This window comes from Gekko japonicus, unplaced genomic scaffold, assembly GCF_001447785.1.
Source record: "Gekko japonicus isolate JY-2015 unplaced genomic scaffold, Gekko_japonicus_V1.1 scaffold3172, whole genome shotgun sequence".
NCBI classification, from domain to species: Eukaryota; Metazoa; Chordata; class Lepidosauria; order Squamata; family Gekkonidae; genus Gekko; species Gekko japonicus.
Window position 1 is genome coordinate 137,877 of NW_015161504.1, and position 22,011 is coordinate 159,887.

The following is a 22,011-nucleotide window of genomic DNA, read 5'->3' on the forward strand; positions in this document are numbered from 1 at the left end:
CAAGATTTATTTCAAAGACATGGTTGATCACGAACACACAGGAATTGATTGGAATGATGTTAGTCAGCAGTACAGGTATAATAAAGGAATTTTGAACAAGGTTTGGACCAATGGTCCCACTTCCCGCTGGATACGGGGAGATTAGAAAGGGCGCGAAGGTACATGAGAAAGTAACGCCCGTTTCCCTAAACACAAGTTCATTTCACACGGGTAAGTCTAAACAAGCATGAGTGCGAAGACATAACTCCCACTTCTCACCAGCTGGCGACCTTGGAGGAAAAGTACGAGAGCAAAACAGGGGGGGGAAGGGAAGGGACGTGAGATGTCCCAGGAGAGAGATGGCAGCTCGCTGACACTCGCACACACACATGCATCCTGGGCCCCGCTGGCAGCCAAGGGGCTGGGGAGAGGAAGGATGGTGATGCGCTTGGCCCGGCCTGCCTGTGTCCCCCGCATCAGCTCTTCCACGTACATCGCAGCAGAGGGGGAGATTGAAAAGGAGGTGCTTGGCACAGCCTCCCCCCACTCCACTGCCTCTCTCCAGAGTCCAGACAAATACACACATGTGATGCTCCCACCCCACATAAGCAGTGAGGGGCAAAAGGATGCATGGGCCTGCCACAACCCTTTCACTGGCTCCTAGGACCTCCCCATGGCCCTGGGGTTCAAATAGATGGCCTGGATGGCCCCTTCCAACTCTGTGATTCTATTATCCTATCTTTAAACTCATGGTCACTTTAAAAGGCATCCGTACAGCTGGGAGTAGATTTCCTCAGCCATTCTGCCTATAGATGCAGTCCAATGCAAGCATACTTGGGTGCGAGTCCTTCTTTGTCCCTGGCAGGAAAAATGAGCAGAGCTCTTAGTTGTGGCTAGGTTAGGATTATTCCAGCATAAATTGATGCTAGAATAAAATATTGTTAGTCTTTATGGCACAGCAAGTCTCCTGGCTTTTTTTTGGGAATCTAGTCCACAAAACAATAAAGAAAGAATGTTTGGGTGTTTTTTCTGACTGTGTTAGTCTTTTGGGTGCCACAAGCCTTTCACTGCAACCAGTGGAGCCCTTGATGGGACTGTGATTCTGAAACATTAACTGAAGCAGAGTCCCATTCTCTAGGCCTGAGAATGTTCAGATGGAACTGGGGCTTGTCATTTTCCTAGGAGGGCAAGAAAGCCTGCTTTCTCTCCTCTCAACTCCCCTTCTCTGGAGTTGGGGGAGGGGATGTCAGCTCGCACAGTAACTCAGACTCGATAAATCCTTTTAATAGGCTTTATTTTAGAAGTCAGAAAAGTCGCATTCAAGTTGAACTTTTTGCCAGAACTGAAGGATATTAAAAAGTTGGAAACTACAAGAACCTTGGTCCAGCCCTCATACATACATCAGCATTACATAGTAAGCAGGTGCAGTAATACAAGACAATTATATTGGTGAGAATGTTAATCATTACAGACTTTCTCAAAGGCCGTGAGAAGGTTGAAAAGCGAAAGCTTCCACCGGCCTCTGGAGGAGGTTCACTTGATTAGTGTTACAGAGTGCAGCTAATCTACGGTCACTCAGACATGTCTCAATCCTCCTCCTCTCAAGAATGGCAGAGAAGGAACCTTGCAGACAGATTGCCAGCAGGTACTATATGGGTATGGGAATAAAAGGCATGAGAACGGAAATAGCAGAAGCACTACAATAGATAGTAACAAGAAAAGCTATGTACATCAAAGGGCAAGGATCCGAGTCTGACATACTGCCCCCCCTAAGCCAAACCCACCTACCCGCCGCCTGGTTTATCGGGGTACATTTCATGAAACAACCCATTCATTTTCTTCAGACCCAAAATCTTGCCACTGAACTAACAAGCACTACAATAGATAGTAACAAGCAAAGCTATGTGCATCAGAGACTCATGATCACAATTACATAGATCCAGTGCCTCAAGTACTAGGGCAAGGATCCGAGTCTGACAGGGGACTCTGAGGCACCTCTGTTTTTTCTCCTGAGTGGGTGGTTTTGTTGTGTGTGAAAGAGAGAGAGAGAGAGAGAGAGAGAGAGAGAGAGAGAGAGAGAGAGAGAGAGAGCATGGTGGCCCAAGTCCACCTCTGCACAGTCCATCCTTGCAAGAGATCTCCCCTCCCCTTCACCAGAAAGTCCCTGGACATCCTGTTTGCCTACTACCTTGTACTGGGCATTCACTACTCCAAGATAAGGGAGGAGTCGATGGTTGGGGGCGTTCTGCATGGGGAGAAAGGCCAGTCTGGCTTGGGTGGCTTTAGGGTACTGTGTGTGCATCCAAGTACACAACCTTCTTTTTAAACAGTGCTCCCACCAGACAGTAGGGTTGCCAGGTCTGGGTTGGAAAATACCTGGAGACTTTGGGGCGGATCCAGGAGAGGGAGGGGTTTGAGGAGGGGAGGGGCCTCAGCATGGTACAATGCCATAGGGTCCACCTTTCAAAGCAGCCATTTTCTCCAGGGGACCTGATCTCTGTTGGCTGGAGATCAGTTGTAAAAGCAGAAGGTCTCCAGGCTCCACCTGGAGGCTGGCAACCCTACCAAGCAGTGACAATCAGTAAATTCCTAGTCATGGGTGGCTGAGTATCTCCCACTTTCCACTCCAAATTCCCTTGTGTTTTTTTGTGTTTTTAGAGCTGCCCTGCATTTAGAGCCTTTAGAGCTAACCCTAACCCAAACCAAACCTTCCCTCGTGTGCACATGCAAGAGGGAAATGAAAGGTGCATGCTGATGCAGAGTATTAATCTGCCAAATGCAAAGTGTGAGCCACAAGTCAAGTTGGGCAGCTGGACTCTTTGGAGTCTGGAAGGAGCCCTCCCGCAGGAATGGAGGCGATGGTACTGCACCTGACCAATAAAGCTTCAGTGATTAGAGGAGAGGTCATGTCTCAGTGGTGGAGCCTTCGCTTTGCATGCAGAAGTTTTCAGGTTCAATCCATGACATCTCTGGTTAAAAGGACTAGGTAGTAGGTATGATGACCAACAGGTTAGCCGAAGAATGTCATGTCCCTTGATGTATGGAAATGGAGTACTGATGCAGTCATTTCATTTCTGGGTATGTGCCAGGAGGTATTCCTCCTATCCCAGCATGTCCCGCTGGGTGCCAGCCAATCCTAAGCATGCATCACCAGCAGGAACCAGCCAGCTGCATAGGTGTGGTGGTGGTAGTAGTATCATTATCGTTATTAATTTATTTGATTTATAAATCACCTAATCCCTACAATGTAAGGCTCTATGCTCAAAATGCTGCTCATTTTAAAATGGCAATGAAGTCCATTATGAGCATAGAAGGTGCTTGACTCAGGAAAGAAATCAGCTCTACAAGCAGAGCAAGTTGGCTTTATTAACATATTATTTGCAAACATCTCCCTATAATTACTACTGTCCTATCCTAAAGACAGTTGGGAGAATGAGATGCTGCCCTGTCTCCTCATATGTTGAGGAGACACAGTTTCCTTAGACAGGTAAAGCCACATTGGCTAAGCATTGACTGGATTATTGTTGTTGTTGTTGTTATCATCTAAATTCATAGACCGCCCTTCCCCAAAGGGCTCAGGGTGGTGCACAACAGGATGACAGAATAATTTAATTTCAGTTTACAATAAAAATGACATAGCGATGGCATCAAATTGCACTCTTTGCTCCCTCCCTTGGATAGATCAGGGACTGGTCATGGAGGAGGCCATGATGAGGGTCACCATGTGGGCCGTTGGTATCCTCAACCATAAGCCTGGTGGAACATATTTGTTTTACACACCCTGCGGAACTACGGAATTTGACCAGGTATAGAGTTCCACCAGGCCGGAGCCAGGGCTGAAAAGCTGAGGACTAGAGTTGAGGACAGCCGGATGCCTTTTGGGTCAGGGACCACCAGGAGGTTTTGATCTTCTGAGTGCAAGGCTCTTCGGGGGACATACCAGGAGAGGCAGTCCCGCAGGTACCCTTCCTTTCCTTCTGGCTCAAGGTTGCTCACATTAGATTCAAAAATATTTCCAGTTAAAACCAGAATAAAATAACAACCCACCAATCGCTTCCTCATTATTACTATTATGGCAGTTTTAAGTTTATTATTATTGTGTTTATTATGTCTGTTTTTCATTTTTATTTTTACAATCCTGGAACCAGAACAAGCTACAGAAAATTTTTTTAAACAGCAACCCAATAAAATAAACACAGAATGGAGATAACCATGTAACCTCAAATCTACACAAATCAAGTTTAATCCAGTCAACTTTTTTCATGCGAACTCACCCAGTTCCCACTCATAGAACAGCCTCCTTCTCACATGCCTGTTCTTCCAGCCAGAACAGCATATGGGGCATCAAAGGGGATGCCTTTCTCCCTTTCTCACCAGGAAAAAGGTGCTTAGATCTTGTTCCTTGTGTTCTTGATTAAGAGCCAGTTTGGTGAAATGTTAAGAGCAGCAGACTCTGGTTAAGAGACCAGATTTGATTCCCCACTTCCCCACTTGAAGCTAGCTGGGTGACCTTATCATAGAATCATAGAATGTTAGAGTTGGAAGGTACCTTGCAGGTCATCTAGTCCAACCCCCTTCACTCTGCAGGAGCATAGCTGAAAGATAGCCCTACATACCTACAACATACCCGAATGATGGTCCAGCCTCCGCTTGAAAATGTCCAGCGAAGGAGCATCCACCACCTCTCGAGGCAGCCTGTTCCACTGCTCAACCACTCTTACAGTTAGGAAGTTAGGCAAGTCAGTACTCAGCCTAAAAATGAGCATAGCTCACCACTAGTGGTGCAAAAAAGAGCTACAACTTTGACCATCAAACAGTCTTGGCTATTCCACACACAACGCCATACAATATTTTTTTCGTGATTTGGTCTTTAGCAAACCAGTGAGGGGCAGGGACACCTGGGCAAAGTTGGGGATGAAGGGCCTATAAAAGTTTGAAAAGCCAAGAAATGATTGGAGCTGCCTGTGCATCTTGGGGGGCTCCCACCTCAATACATTGGCCACTTTATTGGGGTCCATTTCCAGCCCACAGCCGGATATGCGGTAGCCCAGGAAGTCAATCTCATTTTTGTGAAACTCACTCTTGGACAGTTTTGCAAACAGTTGATGATCATAGAGGGTTTGCAACATCTCCCTCACTAGGGCCACATGGGATTATAAAAGGATATTGTCCAGGTAAAAAAGGGCTCATCTCCTTTCTCCAAGGTCGGGGACCAAGTCAGTACTCAGCCTAAAAATGAGCATAGCTCACCACTAGTGGTGCAAAAAAGAGCTACAACTTTGACCATCAAACAGTCTTGGCTATTCCACACACAACGCCATACAATAATTTTTTCGTGATTTGGTCTTTAGCAAACCAGTGAGGGGCAGGGACACCTGGGCAAAGTTGGGGATGAAGGGCCTATAAAAGTTTGAAAAGCCAAGAAATGATTGGAGCTGCCTGTGCGTCTTGGGGGGCTCCCACCTCAATACATTGGCCACTTTATTGGGGTCCATTTCCAGCCCACAGCCGGATATGCGGTAGCCCAGGAAGTCAATCTCATTTTTGTGAAACTCACTCTTGGACAGTTTTGCAAACAGTTGATGATCATAGAGGGTTTGCAACATCTCCCTCACTAGGGCCACATGGGATTATAAAAGGATATTGTCCAGGTAAAAAAGGGCTCATCTCCTTTCTCCAAGGTCGGGGACAAAGGGTGGCTCTCGAAGATCAACTGTCCTGACAGAACCCGCTGATTTGCAGAGTGCTTCAAGTGCTTTCCTCAATGCTATTCAACATCTATATGCGCCCCCTTGCCCAGATTGCCTGGAGGCACGGGCTGGGGTGTCACCAATAAGCAGATGACACCCAACTATATCTGATGTTGGGCAAAGTTTGAAAAGCCAAGAAATGATTGGAGCTGCCTGTGCATCTTGGGGGGCTCCCACCTCAATACATTGGCCACTTTATTGGGGTCCATTTCCAGCCCACAGCCGGATATGCGGTAGCCCAGGAAGTCAATCTCATTTTTGTGAAACTCACTCTTGGACAGTTTTGCAAACAGTTGATGATCATAGAGGGTTTGCAACATCTCCCTCACTAGGGCCACATGGGATTATAAAAGGATATTGTCCAGGTAAAAAAGGGCTCATCTCCTTTCTCCAAGGTCGGGGACAAAGGGTGGCTCTCGAAGATCAACTGTCCTGACAGAACCCGCTGATTTGCAGAGTGCTTCAAGTGCTTTCCTCAATGCTATTCAACATCTATATGCGCCCCCTTGCCCAGATTGCCTGGAGGCACGGGCTGGGGTGTCACCAATAAGCAGATGACACCCAACTATATCTGATGTTGGGCAGCCAGTCTGACTCGACCCCGGAAGATCTGGACTGGGCATTACAAGTCGTGGCAGGTTGGCTTATACTGAGCCAATTGAAATTGAATCTGACGAAGAAGGAGTTCCTGTACCTGAGTCGAGGTGGACCGGGGGTAGGGATCCCACTACCGGCCTTCGATGGGGCACTGTTGGTGCCAGTGCCAAAGGTCAGGAGTCTGGGAGTGCTCTTGGATGCCTCCTTAACAATGGAGGCCAAGTAGCAGCCACTGCCAAGACAGCCTTCTACCATCTCCGGCTGATAATGCAGTTGGTTCCCTTCCTCGAGCACAATGATCTGGCAACAGTGATCCACACAACAGTCACCTCAATGTTAGACTACTGTAATGCTCTCTACATGGGGCTGCCTTTGTTGCAAACCTGGAAGCTGCAGCTGGTACAAAATGCCAGGCTGTTGATAGGTCTCCCTGTGTGGGAGCACATCCAGCCTGTGCTGAAGGCACTGCACTGGCTGCCGATAGCATACCGGATTCCCTTCAACGTGCTGGTCTTGACCTTTAAAGCCCTACGTGGGTTGGGGCCTGCCTACTTGAGGGACCACTTTTCCATGCATGTTCCCCAGAGAGCACTGAGGTCAGTGTCCCAAAAACGCTTGACTCTCTCTGGACCGAAAGATGCCAGATTGGCCTCTGCTAGAGCCAGGGCCTTCTCAGTAGCAGCTCCATACTGGTGGAATGAGCTCCCACAAGACATCAGGGCCCTGCAGGACCTTTTACAATTCTACAGGGCCTTTAAACAGAGCTCTTCCAGCAGGCTTTTGATTAGGAGCTGCTACTAACAACATTGAACTGGGATAAGGCCCTTCACGACAACTGCATCTGCCTGTGATGTCAACAGTAACATCCTTTGGCCATACTTCCTGCTACATCTGCAACATCAGGGCCAAGAGTTACTGCCACTAGCATTTTAATTGTACTTTTTTGTGAACTGTATCTGTAAAGTATATGAATTTTATGAGGTGTTTGTATGTAAGGAATTTGTGTTTTATTGTATTTTAATCTTTTAATGTGAGCCTGCTCTGGCAGGAAGGGTGGGATACAAATCGAATTAAATAAATAAATAAATAAATGGGTAGACCTGGCCTCCAGAGAATAAGTTTACTCACCCCTTTCTGCTATATTGGTAGACCTGGCCTCTGGAGAACAGGTCTACCAGCCACCGTCCACTACATTGGTAGACCTGGTCTCGAGAATAGCTCTACCTGCCCCTTTCCACTATATTGGTAGACCTGGCCTTTGGAGAACAGGTCTACCCACAGCAGTCCACTATATTGGTAGACCGGGCCTTGGACCATAACCCTATGCTGACCCTTAGAAAACATACCAGCACTTGGGGGGGGGGAGCTTGCCATCTACTTTGGTGTTTTTTAAGTGAAATATGACAACCAGCACTACAGGTAAAATGTAACTGAGGTGGTGCAGGCGGTAGAACGCCTGCCTTTAACAACACTCGAGCAGCCACTATGGCTGTTCGAGAATCACTGCGGTCGGGGTGAGCTCCCGACCCTAGTCCCAGCTCCCGCCCACCCAGCGGCTCGAAAGCAAGTAATTAAATGCGAGTAGAGAAATGGGTACCTACCCTTAGAAGGGTAGGGGGCACCCGCCTCTGGTGTGTGGAGGAAGGCAACAGCGGCGGAGGCGACGACGGCAATGGCGGCAACAACAGCAAGACCAGGCTGCAGCAGAGTAGAGACGGCGTGGTGCGGCAGCGGAGACAGAGCCAGAGGAGCGATCCCTGGTGGCCTGCAACAAGAACACCAGGGCGGCTGTCGTCGCCGGAGGTGGAAGCAAGTGATGATGTCATCTGAAGGCGCAGCGGAGCCTGTAGGACACAGCCGAGGCCTAAGAGAGACGGGAGTCGCGGGCTGGAAGCTGACCCACCTGAGCACCAGAAAAAGAGCATCCCGCTGATGAGACTGCCAAGGAAGAGCCGAGCTGAAAGAAAAAACAGCAGCCTCCACCTGGGTGCCTGGTAGGCAGTTCCATTCCCTGTTCAAAATGTGGCCCAAGTTAGGAAGCATTGTGACTAGCACATCTCATGTAAACCACCCAGAGACCCCCAAGGGGGTTAGGGCGGTATTAGAAATCAAAATAATAATAATAATAACAACAACAGAAACAATAACAATTCACAGGATTGTTCAAAAGGATTTGTGATTTGTGTGCTAAAACTGTTTTCTGTTTGAGAAAGAAAATCAAAAAAATTTGTATTACTTATTCTCGCAATTTTTTTAAAAAAGTAGCAATTTTAAGTTTTGTGCTTTTCATTTTTCCTACAATTCATCTGTTTTTGAAAATTGGTTAGCTGTGTGTGTGGGGGGGGGAGGGCAAGTAGCTAGCCTTGCCTAGGGTGCAAAAAAGCCTGGCACCGGCCCTGATAGGGCTATGTTATAATAACAATGGTTACTTTAGGAGATGTTTCGAGGAAGGCAATGGGTTTGTGGACTTTACTACTGTGTGTGGTATGAGTTATCTGTTGCTGGATGCATTATGTTGTCCTCAGTGTTTTGTATTGCTATTTATGTAATACTGCTCGTTTGATACTTAAAGTCCACCAATAATTCTGGTATCACAAAATCTGGTGAATTTGTACAGGATGGAGTGACATACATTCAACTCACGCAAGTTTGAGATACCAGAATTAATGGTGGACTTTAATTGGCTAAACTGGAGGCTCATCCTATAGAATAATAATAATAATAAACAAATACAGAAGTATTTAGGAAACAACATCTGGCCTTCTCCTGTATATGTACATCTTATGTAAAAAAAAAATTGAATGTATGTCAAATTTGTAATTGGAATTGTGACCACTGAGGAAGGCCCTTTAAGGGGCCGAAACGCGTTTGGTTCAGTTGCACAGCACTAACCCATCTATGTATGAATGTTGAGAAGTTTTTTATGTCTGAATGGTATATTTTTAATGAGTCTAAGTTTTAAAATGTGTACACCTGAATAAATTTTGCATTTTCATAATATTTAGAGTCAGCTTAACCCTTGTGGATCCATAGCAACTTTTTGGGTTGAGTTTTCTCCCCCCCTTTTTTTTCCTTCCCCCTTCCCTTCCTTTTTGTTAACACTTCTGGTGATGTCAGAGGATGTGGCATATACAAATAAGTTATGCTAATGAGCTCCTGCACCTCTTTTTCTACGAAATGACCTCTGCTCACGAGGTAGAATTTTTGCTCACAACACCGTGGAGCTTAGAGGGAACATTGGTGTGGATGCAGCTCTGTATGTGTCATCACATATGTGGATTGCTTGGTTGTAGTGTTTTACACTGAGCAGCGGCAATCCAAAGCAGGAAAGCTGTGAATTTACTGAAGGAACTGAATGAAAGCATAATGCAAATGCACATACATGTTTTGGAAATAAAAAAGGAAGAGCAAAGTGCCAAGGTTCCTGCTGATGAGTTTCTTGGCACTCACGCTGCTTCACTTCCTGAGACCTTCCTTGCCCTTTCACCTCAGCCCTGGTTTTCAGAAAGTGGATTCCCCCCAAAAAGAAGCAACATACAATTGGCACTCATATCTATCTGCACAGTTGCCATTGGCATAAAGTCTGCTGGAGAGCATAATGTTTACCACCTTGTGTGGCAACAGGGTTTCTTCACATTCTCCAGTGGTCCTAGGAGTGGGGCAATCCTCACTGTTGGGATATGGCTCCTCCTCCTGAGCAAGGTCAGTCTCTCTAAGTTGATCTAGCTGGGAGAGGAGCCTGCCCCTGGGAGTTCCCCAGTCTTACCGGCTGGAGAAGCAGGAAGATCTTGCTGGCTCTCCAGGGAGTGTGGCAGTCTAGCTCATAGAAGAGACGGGGGGCCAGGCAGGAGGGAAGATCCACCAGTGTCCAAGATCTACCAGCCTTCCTTCCCAAATATTGTGCTACAGTCAGCGGCAGAAGCTTTGGGGCTGCCATGGCGGAGATGTCACATGGAGAGGCAGCGATAGCAGGCTCCCAGCAACCATGGCAGAGCTTTCCTGGGCTGTGGTGGCAGCAAAAACACATGTAGCATGCAGCACTGGGAGGACCCCAGAAGCCACAGCAGAGCTCTACCAGGCAGAAGCGTTGGAGCCAGGACGGTGAGGCCATAGGCTCCAGCTGGTCATGCCAACAAGGTCATGTGAAACTGTGCAGGTCATGCCAACAAGGTCATGTGAAACTGTGCTTCTGGGGGAGGCTCCCAACTGTGGCAAAGCTCTCCTGGGCTGCAGAAGGCAGCAGAACCCTTGGAACCGTGCAGGGAGGCCACAGGCTCTGGCAAAATGGGCGGCCCATTTGCTGATTGGGTTGCTTGTGCGGGCACACATTCAGCCCATGCTGTGCAGATTGCACTGGCTTCCGATTAAGTCCCAGATTCGTTTCAAGGTGTTGGTAGTGACCTTCAAAGCCCTCTGTGTCCAGGGACTAACATATCTTTCTCCATATGTGCCCTGGAGAGCCTTGCACTCAGCAGATCAGCATCTGCTGGTTGTCCCCAGCCCAAAAAACATCTGTTTAGGCTCGACCAGGGCCAGGGCCTTTTCTGCCCTGGCCCCAACCTGGTGGAACATGCTCCCATTGGAGATCAGGTCCTTGAGGGACCTATTACAGTTCTGCAGGGCCTGTAAAATGGAGCGGTTATCCCTGGCCTTTGGGTGGGGTTGTGGGTGTCCAATTATTCCATCTATTGGCCTCTCCTACAGAACCTTCCATCTTCAAATGGCCCATCAGGTGAAGACTCATAGTTTGGTCTCCAGCGACTCCAGTTTTTGTGGCTACCATATTAAACTGTTTTGGTATCTGTTTTGTTTATAGCTCAGTGTAAATCTGTTTTAATTATTTATTGCAGATGATTTTTATGAAGTGTTTCAATTCTTACTGTGAAACGTTTAAACTTTTGTTGTCATCCATGGGGAGGGCAGAATCTAAGCCTAAATAAATAAATAAATGTGTGGACCGCGCCAATAGGGTCACACGGAGCTGTGGTGCTGGGAAGCTCCCAGCAGCCGTGCAGGAGCCCAAGCTCTCCCCAGCCCAGAGCATGAGCCACAATCGGTGGTGGAGTCCATCAGGGGTAGATCAGGATATTGACCTATCTGGAGAGGATGCCAAGGCAAATCTCCTCTCCTGGCTTAAAGTCAAAATGAGAAGAAAATTCAGAGAGATGGTTCAGGGCCCAGGTAGGGGCCTAGCATGATACCCCTACCCCCACCACAGAGGAGTCATCAAAGAGGACAGGAGGAGTAGGGGGAATTATTGGAGGAGGAAGTAGTGCCAACCACACAAACCAGGCTGTTCCCTCCAGAATTGTTTGTGACTCAGCATTTGATTTGCATGCAGAAGGTCTCTGATTTAATCCCCAGCTCTGTATAAGTCAGCTTCAGGTTGATGAAATCCATCCTCCTTTCAGGAAGGTTTTTTTCCCCTGACATCCACTGATCTCTCCAAGGCCTATTTGCATGTTCCGATTCAAGAATCACACCACAGGTTTCCATGCTTTGCCTATGATGGAAACCACTTCCGATACAGGGCTCCTCCATTTGGCCTGAAGTTCACTCCCAGGATACACCAGGATATGTGTGGCCATCATGATGCACCTGAGACTACAAGGGGTATCACTGTTCCCATATTGGATGACATTCTGGTCTGAACATTATCCTTCCAACAGAGCATGGAGGCCTCAAATCAGATGGTGAACACCCTCAGGGAGCACGGCTTTGTGGTCAACCAGGAAAAGAGCAATCTTCACCCATGCTTATGCATTGGTGGCATGCAGATAGACACAATAAAGGACAGAGACTTTCATCCACAAGAGGAAGTGGAAACAACAGAGCTGGGGTATGCAGAGGGGGGCAGTAGAAACCATGCTAGCCTCTACGAAAGGGTGTACAACGTGACCCTGCAGGTTTTCACACCTGGCACTCAGAGCATAGGTATCAGTCAAGGGGACCCTATCCTTTCTCCAGGCTTTGCACCAGCACCTTGATGAGGTGAGGCCTTTTTGGTGGGGAGGGGCATGTGAAAGGGAATATCCCTAGTTCAACACCCCCACATAAGATGTTTTCCTTAAGGGATCACTCTATTAAACCCAGCTCAGGCTCAAGGGCTTCCTATGTGGCTTCCTAAGCGGAACCTCAACACGGTCCTAGGAGCATGGCACAAAGCTCCTTTTGAACCACCGGCATCTTGCCCAATGAAGGAGCTGACCTTGAAAACACTGTTCCTAGTGGGTATCACATCAGCCAGGAGGGTGACCATATTAAGGACATTATCCATCAATATTAAGGGCCTTCACAATGATACGGGGGTCTGGAGGCCAGACCCAGCATTCATACCTAAGGTGAATTCCTCGTTTCACAGGCCAGAGGAGATCATGCTGCCATCCTTCTGTCCAAATCCTAACCAGGATGGGGAAAGGGAGTGGCACTGTCTGGACATACGTAGACTCCTTAGTTCCTACATGGTCAGAACAAAGCACTGGCTGTAATCAAATGCCCTATTTGTGTTGTTTAGGAAGTTGCCCTAAGGACAAAGGGTCTCTGCAGCCACCTTGAGCAGGTAGATTAGGGTTGCATTAAAGCAGTCTACAAGGCAAAAGTGTTGGAACTGCCCAAGGTGGTCACAGCTCATTCTCTAAGGGGGACAGCTACTTCTGCAGTGTATAGAGCCTCCCCATCTCTAGAGATAGTTTGTGAGGTGGCAACCTGGAAATCAGTGCATTCATCAACTAGACACTACTGCATAGACAGGTTAGCCTCAGATGAGGCAGCCTTTGGCTGCAGGGTTCTGCAACATGTTATATAAACCATGAAGCCACAAATCCCACTCTGGAACATACTGCTTTTTTCTTTTTCTTTTTTAGTGTTTAATATATGAAGTTCTTCGTTGCCAAACACACTGGATTCTTTTAAAACACATTCTTTAAGATGCCAACAGAACTTTCAGGTACAATTCTACAACAGCTGACGCTAGCTTATCTTTTTAATAAGAACAACTAATATCAAGTTAACTGGAAACAAACCACTTGTCCTAATGGCTGCATTCAGCTAAATACTATTTCCACGTGACTTGGTAGGGAAGCCATCCTGAGCGGGAGCCATAACAAAGTCTATTTCAGTAAAACACAAACTGGAGTCTAGTATGGAAACTTCTTTAAAGTCGGACAAGGGTCTGTGTTCCACAAAGACAGATGCGTCCGCAGATGGGCTAGTTCGTTACGTTTCGGCAATTTAGTTGCAAAATTCAAGCTGCTTACGTGGCCGTCTTGGGAACTTGCGAGTGACCCAATGGAATTACTTTGTACAGAGGGTGGTTTCCATATCACCAAGATCAACAGGACTGTTACTTGCGTGTTTCAGTCTTCTTCAGCGGGTGGGTCCCAAAAATGCAACGCTACCTTCCACAGTGATTTGTTGGTTCCAAGATCTTCGACTGTATTTCTTGAATTTATTGGGAGTCCTCAGATGGACTCCTGGAACTCGTAAGCTCTTTGGAACTTCCCAAACTTATCTGTCATACGCCAGCGTGTTCTTCCCGTAATTTATTTGCTTCTGCCTCCTCATTAAAACAATTTCATCAGTCTCAAGTTCCATGCCTCCTGCTTTTTATGTCCCAACAGTGAGGACTGCCCCACTCCTAGGACCACTGGAGAATGGAAGATTTATCTTCACTTATCATGACGCTTTCTTCTGAGTGGTCCAGGAGTGGGGCAGTCCTACCCAACCAATCTTAAGGGAAATGTCTTCGGGTCATACAACAGAGCATTGAAAAAAAGGAGTTCAGACCTAAGTGGCCTTCTTCGGAGCTGACTCAGGTTGATAATACAGCAGAAACTAGGAGGCTCTGACAATTCTTTCAGAGGCACAATGCCTGGTTGGAAGATATATATATATATTCAATTTGGAAGGGGGAAATCATGGCTTGGGGGTGACTGGGGAACTCCCAGGGTACAGGTCCCTCCCCCAGCTCGATTGACTTAGGGAGACTGACCCTGCTCAGGAGGAGGAGCCATATCCCAACAGTGATGACTGCCCCATTCCTGTACCACCAAGATGGTAAGTGAAGACAAATCTTCCATTTTCCCTGGGTCAGTCCTCTTCAGCAGCCACCTTCTTGCAATAAGAGGGACTAGAAACTTACTTTTAAAAAAGTGAAAGCTGGAAATTCAGAAAACCCAAAGACAAATGGTTATATGTCAATGGGTGATCTTTTTTAAAAGCTCTCCTGTGATTAGAGGAAAATAGCCACCAAAGGGCACTTGGGGCAGGAATGTGGGCAGACTAGGAAGATCTGGACTTCCCTGTCTGAGTGCCATTCTGGCTTTGCTGTGGTCTTTCTCAAAATATCAGAGCAAAGCAGGACAGACAACAGGACAGAAGAAGAAAGCACAGGAGGTGCACAAATGCACCACAATGTTTGGGAATGGGGAAGGGGGATACTTCCCCATAGCCTTCAAGCCAGGGCAAACAAACCTTGTATAAGGTACCCATGTGGACTGAAGATCATATTGATAGCAGCTCAGCTGTGCATTGTAATATGGCAGGCTGGTATTCAAATAGGATAACTTCCGCTTTGTCCCCCCTTTCATAATATTGGTCAGTATGTTTGCCATGTGCCAGGGTAAATAGGCTAATTTTCAACCCCCTTTTGTGACCCCCTTTCAGCCCAAGAACTACTCAACCACTGATTCATCACGATTCCTCAAGATCTTGTGCAAGTGGGCAGGTGGGCTTTAATTTTTACCAACTGCCTGTTTGGCAATTTGGTGGTGTTCTGCTACTAAAAATAGCTCCACATCAGTTGCAACATACATTCCATATTCAAGCTTAGACTTTGGTGATGCACACCTTGCTTCTTGCATTGTAAGCTGGGTAATTTGTAGCTTCTCTTTTCTTTCTCACCTTCTTGGAATGAATATGAAAAAGCGTTACCCCTGATAACTACAAATCTGTTAACAGAGCTGGAAATCTGGATTTCATTACCTCAGGTGGATGTTGGGGAAACAATCTAGCCATTTTCTGCAGCATGCTTTAGGAAGGGAATGGTTTAAGTGCACAGATAATTGGGTTTCCCCTGTTCTGTTGCTTGATTATTCCAGATTTCCCAGTGACCTTAATTCCCCTCCACCAGAATTCAGTTTTATCCTAATGAATTTATAAAATGAATACCAGGACCAGAGCTGCAGCTTTTTGCTCCGTCTGTTCATTTTTCCTCCATATTTACCATCCTACATGTAATTTATGAGCACATGTGCACATTGGTAAAATGTTACCCACCCACCCCCCAAAAAATCCTGGTGCTGTCACATAGGATTGTATCAAGATTCTTTTTTGTGCAATGCTTTACTAATGTGCAGGTGTAAAGCACCACAAAATGCCAACACTACTGCAACAAGTTGTGTCAAGATTCTATTTTGGGTGTGGTGATTTACCAAGTCATAGGCTTGGTGTGGTATTATTGCCATTTTGGGCTGTTTTATCACAGTCACATGAGGATAGAAGGGGAAAAGACACAAATGAGAAGAAAAAACTGTAAGTGACAGCAAATTGCCCATGGTGAAAAGTACAGTCAAGTCACAGCTGACCTATGGTGACCCCAGAGGGTTTTCAAGGCAAGAAATGTTCAGAGGAGGTTTGCCATTGCCTGCCTCTGCATCATGACCCTGCTATTCCTTGGAGGTCTCCCATCCAAATACTGCCCAGGGCTGGCCCTGATTAACTTCCAAGATCTGATGATATCAGGCTAGCCTGGCCTGTCAAAGTCATTGCCCGTGCCTTTACAAATGTCAAAAATAAAAACAGAACATACATGCATTGTAAACAAGATGGGGTAATTCTCGAGTCCAAAATTCAGATGAGGCAGATTTTGGATGCATTTCTAACAAAATGCTTCATATGGGAGGGCTTGACATGATGCATTTGTTTCTGAGATTGAGATTTGGGGGGTTGCCCAGAAATCTGTGTTGGATTAGCAAGATCCATGTTTCAATTGCTTTATTTCTAATCTGACTGGGATGTAAAAAAAACAACAAAGGTTGCATAGAGAGTTTCTGATATAATGAGTTGTCCTTCAATTCTTCTGTCAAAAAGGCTGCATAGGAGGGCTCCTATCTGGCCCGCATGTCTTTTGCTGTCTCCAGTTCTGCCGCTGCTGCTGTGTCACAGCTTGCTTTACCAGACTCTTTTATTTGCACAGGAAAAATGGATAGGCAAGCTTCTGTTCCCTACACTGGCTGAGGCTCCTTCGCCTCTTCCCAGGGGGAGGGAGGGAATGTGCCAGAGCTTGTTTCCTTCCTAGGGTTGCCAGGTCTTACCTTTATTTCTGGGGGGGGCAATCAGGGGAATAGGAATCCTATTCCTGGCCAGGCTGCCTCAATCACACAGGAGACAAAGACAAATCTTTCTTCCCCTCCATTGACTGAAGCCTTCCTCCTGCCTTGCTTTGATCAGCTGCTTCAATCACACGGGAGAAATACAAAGCACCTTGAAGACCAACAGTTTTATTCAAAGTATGAGCTTTTGTGTGCCTTGCTACAGTGTGTGTTTTGTTGGGCTCATTATGCCAAGGTACAATTGGGTTCCCTCCCATTTTTCACTGTATTCATGCCCTCATGATCTAGTCTTTCTCAATAGGAAAGCAATGTGAACTATTTACATGAGGAATAACAACGTCAGTGAGGTGGATTAGGCTGACAGTGTATGTCCAAACCAAATTCACCCAGTGTCAGAGTCCTACAACAAACAGGCTCAACAACATTCCTTCCAGAAGGATCACGTTTATTGAGTTCTGTGTAAAGGCTAACCTCACAAGTGGGAAGGAGGAAGATACACTGTGTTTGAAGTGTGACCCTCTGATGGGGGCAAGCCAATCAGAGGTGCAAGCCTTGCACGCTTAACGTAACGACTACAAGTTCCCAGGGAGGTGAGAGCGCAAAATATCAAGGTCAGGCAACCAGATAAGGCGCAGTGAGAAAGTGCAAGTTAACATTCCAGAACAATAAGATGTTCACTTTACAGACTCCCTTCCCCCACCACCTACCATGGCAGCATAGCTGACATTCTGCCTCTCCAAAGGCCCCCCAACTGGTTTATTATGAAAGGCACATATTATGAAAGGCATGTAGCAATTTTGTGAGGTAGAGAAGGCAGGTTTTTTGGCTATGTAAATGGGCAACACATTATTGGAAACAAGTGGTAGAAATTACATCAGTCAGATTGGAGAGATTCCCGAAAAATCAGAGCCCTTACCGTTAAGTTGTGAAGTGTTTTTTTCCAGTCAGTCAGCCTTTATTGGCATAAAACCATACCTTAAAAGAGGGTTACTATAAAAAAGAGGATTATACATATAAAATCATATAAGACCATACATATAGAGCCAAGCATATTACATACTGTTGCATAAAACAATTTGTTACAAAATATTACTCTAGGCTTGCCAAGTCCCCCTGGGGGGTGGGGAAACCCCTGCCCCAGAGGCCCATTCCCCACCACCACCGGATCGGGCCCTGGGGGGAACTCCACCCCGACGTGCACTTCACCAGGAAGTTACGCGACCACTGTGGTTTTCCCTTGGATGGTCGTGGCCCTGCCCCCAGTGTGCCCAGCGTGGTCGCATCACTTCCGGGATCGACACGAGGTACGACTTGGCAACCCTATATTACTCAGTTTTTCCTGTCGTAGCTTCATAGCTGATTTCAGGAGCAGAGTCATTCAAAGGACGGTTATACAAGTTGTGTAGTTGATCTGCCTAAAAATCTTCATGCAGTAGCTTAACACAGCCAACTTGATCTTTGCTAGGAATTGGAAGCAAAAAAAAGGCCTAATTTAATGGCTGGCTGATGAAAGTGAAAGAAAACTGTGGCTTAGACTCATGGTTGAAGGTGTGCAGAGAACAGATCTTACAGCAGTTGTTAATTTTAATGATTTTGGTAAGAGATGTTGGTGTACCTGTTCTTTTTATTATATATATCTTTAAATTGAATTGATAAATATTTTAAAAAGAAATCTAAATACATATAGCACATTAGACATAATGCAGAGTGCAGATACAGTGCAGAAAAATAGCATTACATCAATAGAAAACATTGCCATGACAGCAGAGTTATACGTACATATAGTGAACAATTCTAATGTTCCCTATATATGATGACGATATGATGATCATGTTGAAAAATATAAATACATTTTAAAAGGAGAAAAATCAGACATGAAACATGGTGCCAAAAAAGGATCAGGTTAATTTCTCATAAAGAGAAAGCAAAATAGAAATGGATTTTCAAGCCAAATAGTGGCAATAAGATTTTTAAAAAATAATCGTTATTTTATATATGCTTTCGTCAAGACAAAATGGATTGATCAGTTTTTTCTCCCTGATTTCCTCTTTAGTTTGACATGCAACGGATAACATTGGAAGAGCTAAAACACATCCTCTACCATGCATTTCGGGATCACCTAACAATGAAAGACATTGAGAACATTATCATCAATGAAGAGGAGAGCTTAAATGAGAACTCTGGCAACTGTCAAACAGAATTTGAAGGTGAGGTCCTTTTTGATTTCAAAGAATAGTTCTGCTCCCCCATTTGTGTATGACGTGTGCACTCACTAATATCCATAGAGCTAAAATTACAAACAAACAGGCATCTGCCCCTGGTCTCCCGAAGGAACACAAGAGACATAAGTTATTATAAAACTTTGAGGAGGTATATACCTGGCCAATGGAATGAAATGTAGTGTTTTGCAGTGTAGTTGGTGTTGACACATGCCTGGTGAAAAGTTAGACTGGTAAGGCACCCCCCCCTCAAAAAAAAAAGCCCAACCCAACAGCCAGGTTTAGTGCCCTCCAATTACCTAAGGATCAGGATCAGTTGGCTCCATGTCATGTTAGCCCTATGTGGCGAGCTCTGCCCCAAACCATTCTTACAATACAACTCCTTCCTTTGGATGGTCCGATCAGCCTTCCCTCTGCTGTGAGTTCTGCCAGCTAAACAGTGCAATGGCCTTTACAGGGCTAGAAATCATAGCTTGTACAGGAAATGCTATCATTCCGGGCAGTGCGGAGTAGACAGGAGAAAAAGAAACCCTCTGCTTCTAGCCAGTCTGGAGCAGTGGATATAAAACTACTCACTTGGAAACAAAAAAAAATCCACTTTTACCCAAAGCAAAGCTCACAGCAGCACAACCCTATCAAGGGCTGTTTCTGGGGAAGGCAGACTCCAAGGGACTTCTGTGGTCCTCCTATGATGAATGCCCCTGTTGGGCATCATCACATGTCCTTTACAAGGGCCACAGCAGACAGAGAAGTCCCCTCTCTGAGAAGTAGAAAATGATTCCCCTGTACCATTACTTTGTTGTTCTATGGCTGATCCTCCAGGTTACTTAGGAGAATTTCTAAATTTGATTGCAGAATTGGAACATGTCCAGTTTTCTGTAGTTTTCAGTTCCTTCTGATAATTTCTGTTGTCCTCTGTTTTACTGCTATGCATGTGTAATCCTAAAAGGTAAAGGTAAAGGTTGCCTTGCCCGAAAGCCAGTCGAATCCGACTCTAGGGTTGCGGTGCTCATCTCCGTTTCAAAGCCAAAGAGCCGGCGCTGTCCGAAGACATTTCCGTGGTCATGTGGCCGGCATGACTAAACACCAAGGCACATGGAATGCTGTTCCCTTCCCACCGAAGTGGTACCTATTTATCTACTTGCAATTTCTTGCTTTCGAACTGCTAGGTTGGCAGGAGCTGGAACTAGAGACGGGAGCTCACTCCATCATGCGGCACACTCGGGTCTTGAACTGCTGAACTACTGACCTTCCACAGCCTGCAGTTCAGTGTCTTAACCACCTGAGCCACCGCAGCTCCTTTGTGTAATCCTGTGCATTGATAAAATCCAACCCAAACCATCTTTATACAAATATGTGAACAGTCACATGAAGATGATTATTTTTTCAGGATTTGATCAATATATACTTTGGAAAAGGGGTTGGAGGAGGTGTACACAAATGAATGGAGAGGCCACTGGTTCAAATCAGTTATTTGCTGGTATAAAAAAGCCTAGGAATGACTGGTTTGAGTAGGGTGGAAAGGCAGGCTACAGAACTTTTAGATTCTCACTGTATAATGCTTTACAAATACTTTTTCTCTTGTCTCCAGTGCATTCCCAGAAGCAGAACAGACAGACGTGTGTACGGAAGAGCTTAATATGTGCTTTTGCTATGGCCTTTATTATCAGCGTCATGTTAATTGCAGCCAATCAGATCCTCCGAAGTGGCATGGAGTAGCCATAACACTGTGAATCAAAACTATCCATGCATGCGCATGCCGCCAGGTGATCTTTCTCCCTGATCAACTCTAAACGGGCGAAATTGAAAACTGCACATGAGAGAGAGAGAGAGAGACAGACAGCAAAGAAGAATGGACCAGCAAAGGACCTAAGGCATACAATGTCTTGTAAATCAACTCTATTCTCTTTGGCAGGGACATACAAGGGCTGACTTAATGCTTTAATGGTTTTTTTGTTTCTTAATGCAATAAAAAAAACCTGTAAGAGCCCTGAATGATTTCTTCAGCATGGTGACAGTAGAAAGGGGGATAAAGGATTCTCTATATCCTCCAGGAAAACTTAACACAAACTGTGTGTGGTTAGTTTATCTTATGGGCCAAGACAGTATCAAGAATCTATTTCTAATGGCCTGACCTTCCCAGGAAATTGATATCCACATAGCCACAGCAAGTAAAAAAACACCATGTGTTCAACTTCACCTACCTTCAGTGTTGGCGACAGGTTTATAATCTGCCTCTCTAGCCTAGAGGGGAAATGTTTGGGGGAGGGTTCTGTGTAAGATGTTCAAAGGTGAATTTATTCAGGCAAAAGTATTTTTTGCTCATTTGTTAAACATAAGGCTGTGCCTGGTTTTTATGATCACATGTCCTCTACCTACTTTTCCATCAGAGGGTGATGCTGGGTTTGTTGAGAGGCCAATGCAAAGTCTTCCTACACTTCGAACCAGTGCTATATTGATCGAATGTTCAACTGGCTTCATTTTTACTTAATGCATGTATATTATACACATGTTTTCAAACATGGTCAATGGCTGCTGCCAGTTTCAGGTGGAGAGTTAGACAATATACATTATTTTAGATACATTTTAACTGTTGATAACAGACCTTTGTGCAGATTTGAGGGGCGCTATATTTTGGATTGGTAGCCGTCTATTCAGAGCAGTTTATTGTACGTAGGCAGCAAAGTAGGCAGCAAAGTTGCCACAGTAGATGCCAAAAGCCTTATTTTTAGGGGGGGGGGGGTTGCAGCTTAAGGAAGATGTACTGAGCCAATACAGTTCTGTGAGTGTTTTTGACACTACTTTAAAAAAAAAACCCTCAAATGCAGCCATGCAGGGAGGGCTTTGTATATAACCCTCCCCATTTTTTTCCAGTCAAGATTGCCCCAAAGCTGCTGTATATTTTAAATATTTATACACTACCTTTCTATATCTAAAAAAATCTGTCAAACAGTTCCCAAATTAAATCAATTCAAATGTTTATTTATTTATTTATTTAACCAACACCAATAAATGTGAACCAACCCAAGAACATCAATGATGTAAACATCAATGCCTCTAAAGCTGTTAAAATCTCTGGAGCACCCAGGCTTCCAACACCCTTCTGGGACATGCCCCCCCCCACCGTACTTTCTA

The 22,011-nt window shown here is 45.6% G+C and overlaps 1 protein-coding gene across 2 annotated transcripts in view; it reads left to right on the forward strand.

Annotated features, from left to right (window-relative positions):
• CALN1 (calneuron 1) overlaps nucleotides 1-20,595 on the forward strand; it is a 145,777-nt gene extending 125,182 nt beyond the window's left edge. Inside the window, exons 4-6 of one of the 2 annotated variants that reach the window (XM_015429214.1) lie at nucleotides 18,711-18,864; nucleotides 19,025-19,027; nucleotides 20,468-20,595. In XM_015429214.1, coding sequence (XP_015284700.1) covers nucleotides 18,711-18,864; nucleotides 19,025-19,027; nucleotides 20,468-20,595 — 285 coding nt within the window. The remainder of the gene's footprint in view (nucleotides 1-18,710; nucleotides 18,865-19,024; nucleotides 19,028-20,467) is intronic. The other variant, XM_015429215.1, reaches the window with a different exon arrangement.
• Nucleotides 20,596-22,011: the final 1,416 nt, after the last annotated feature.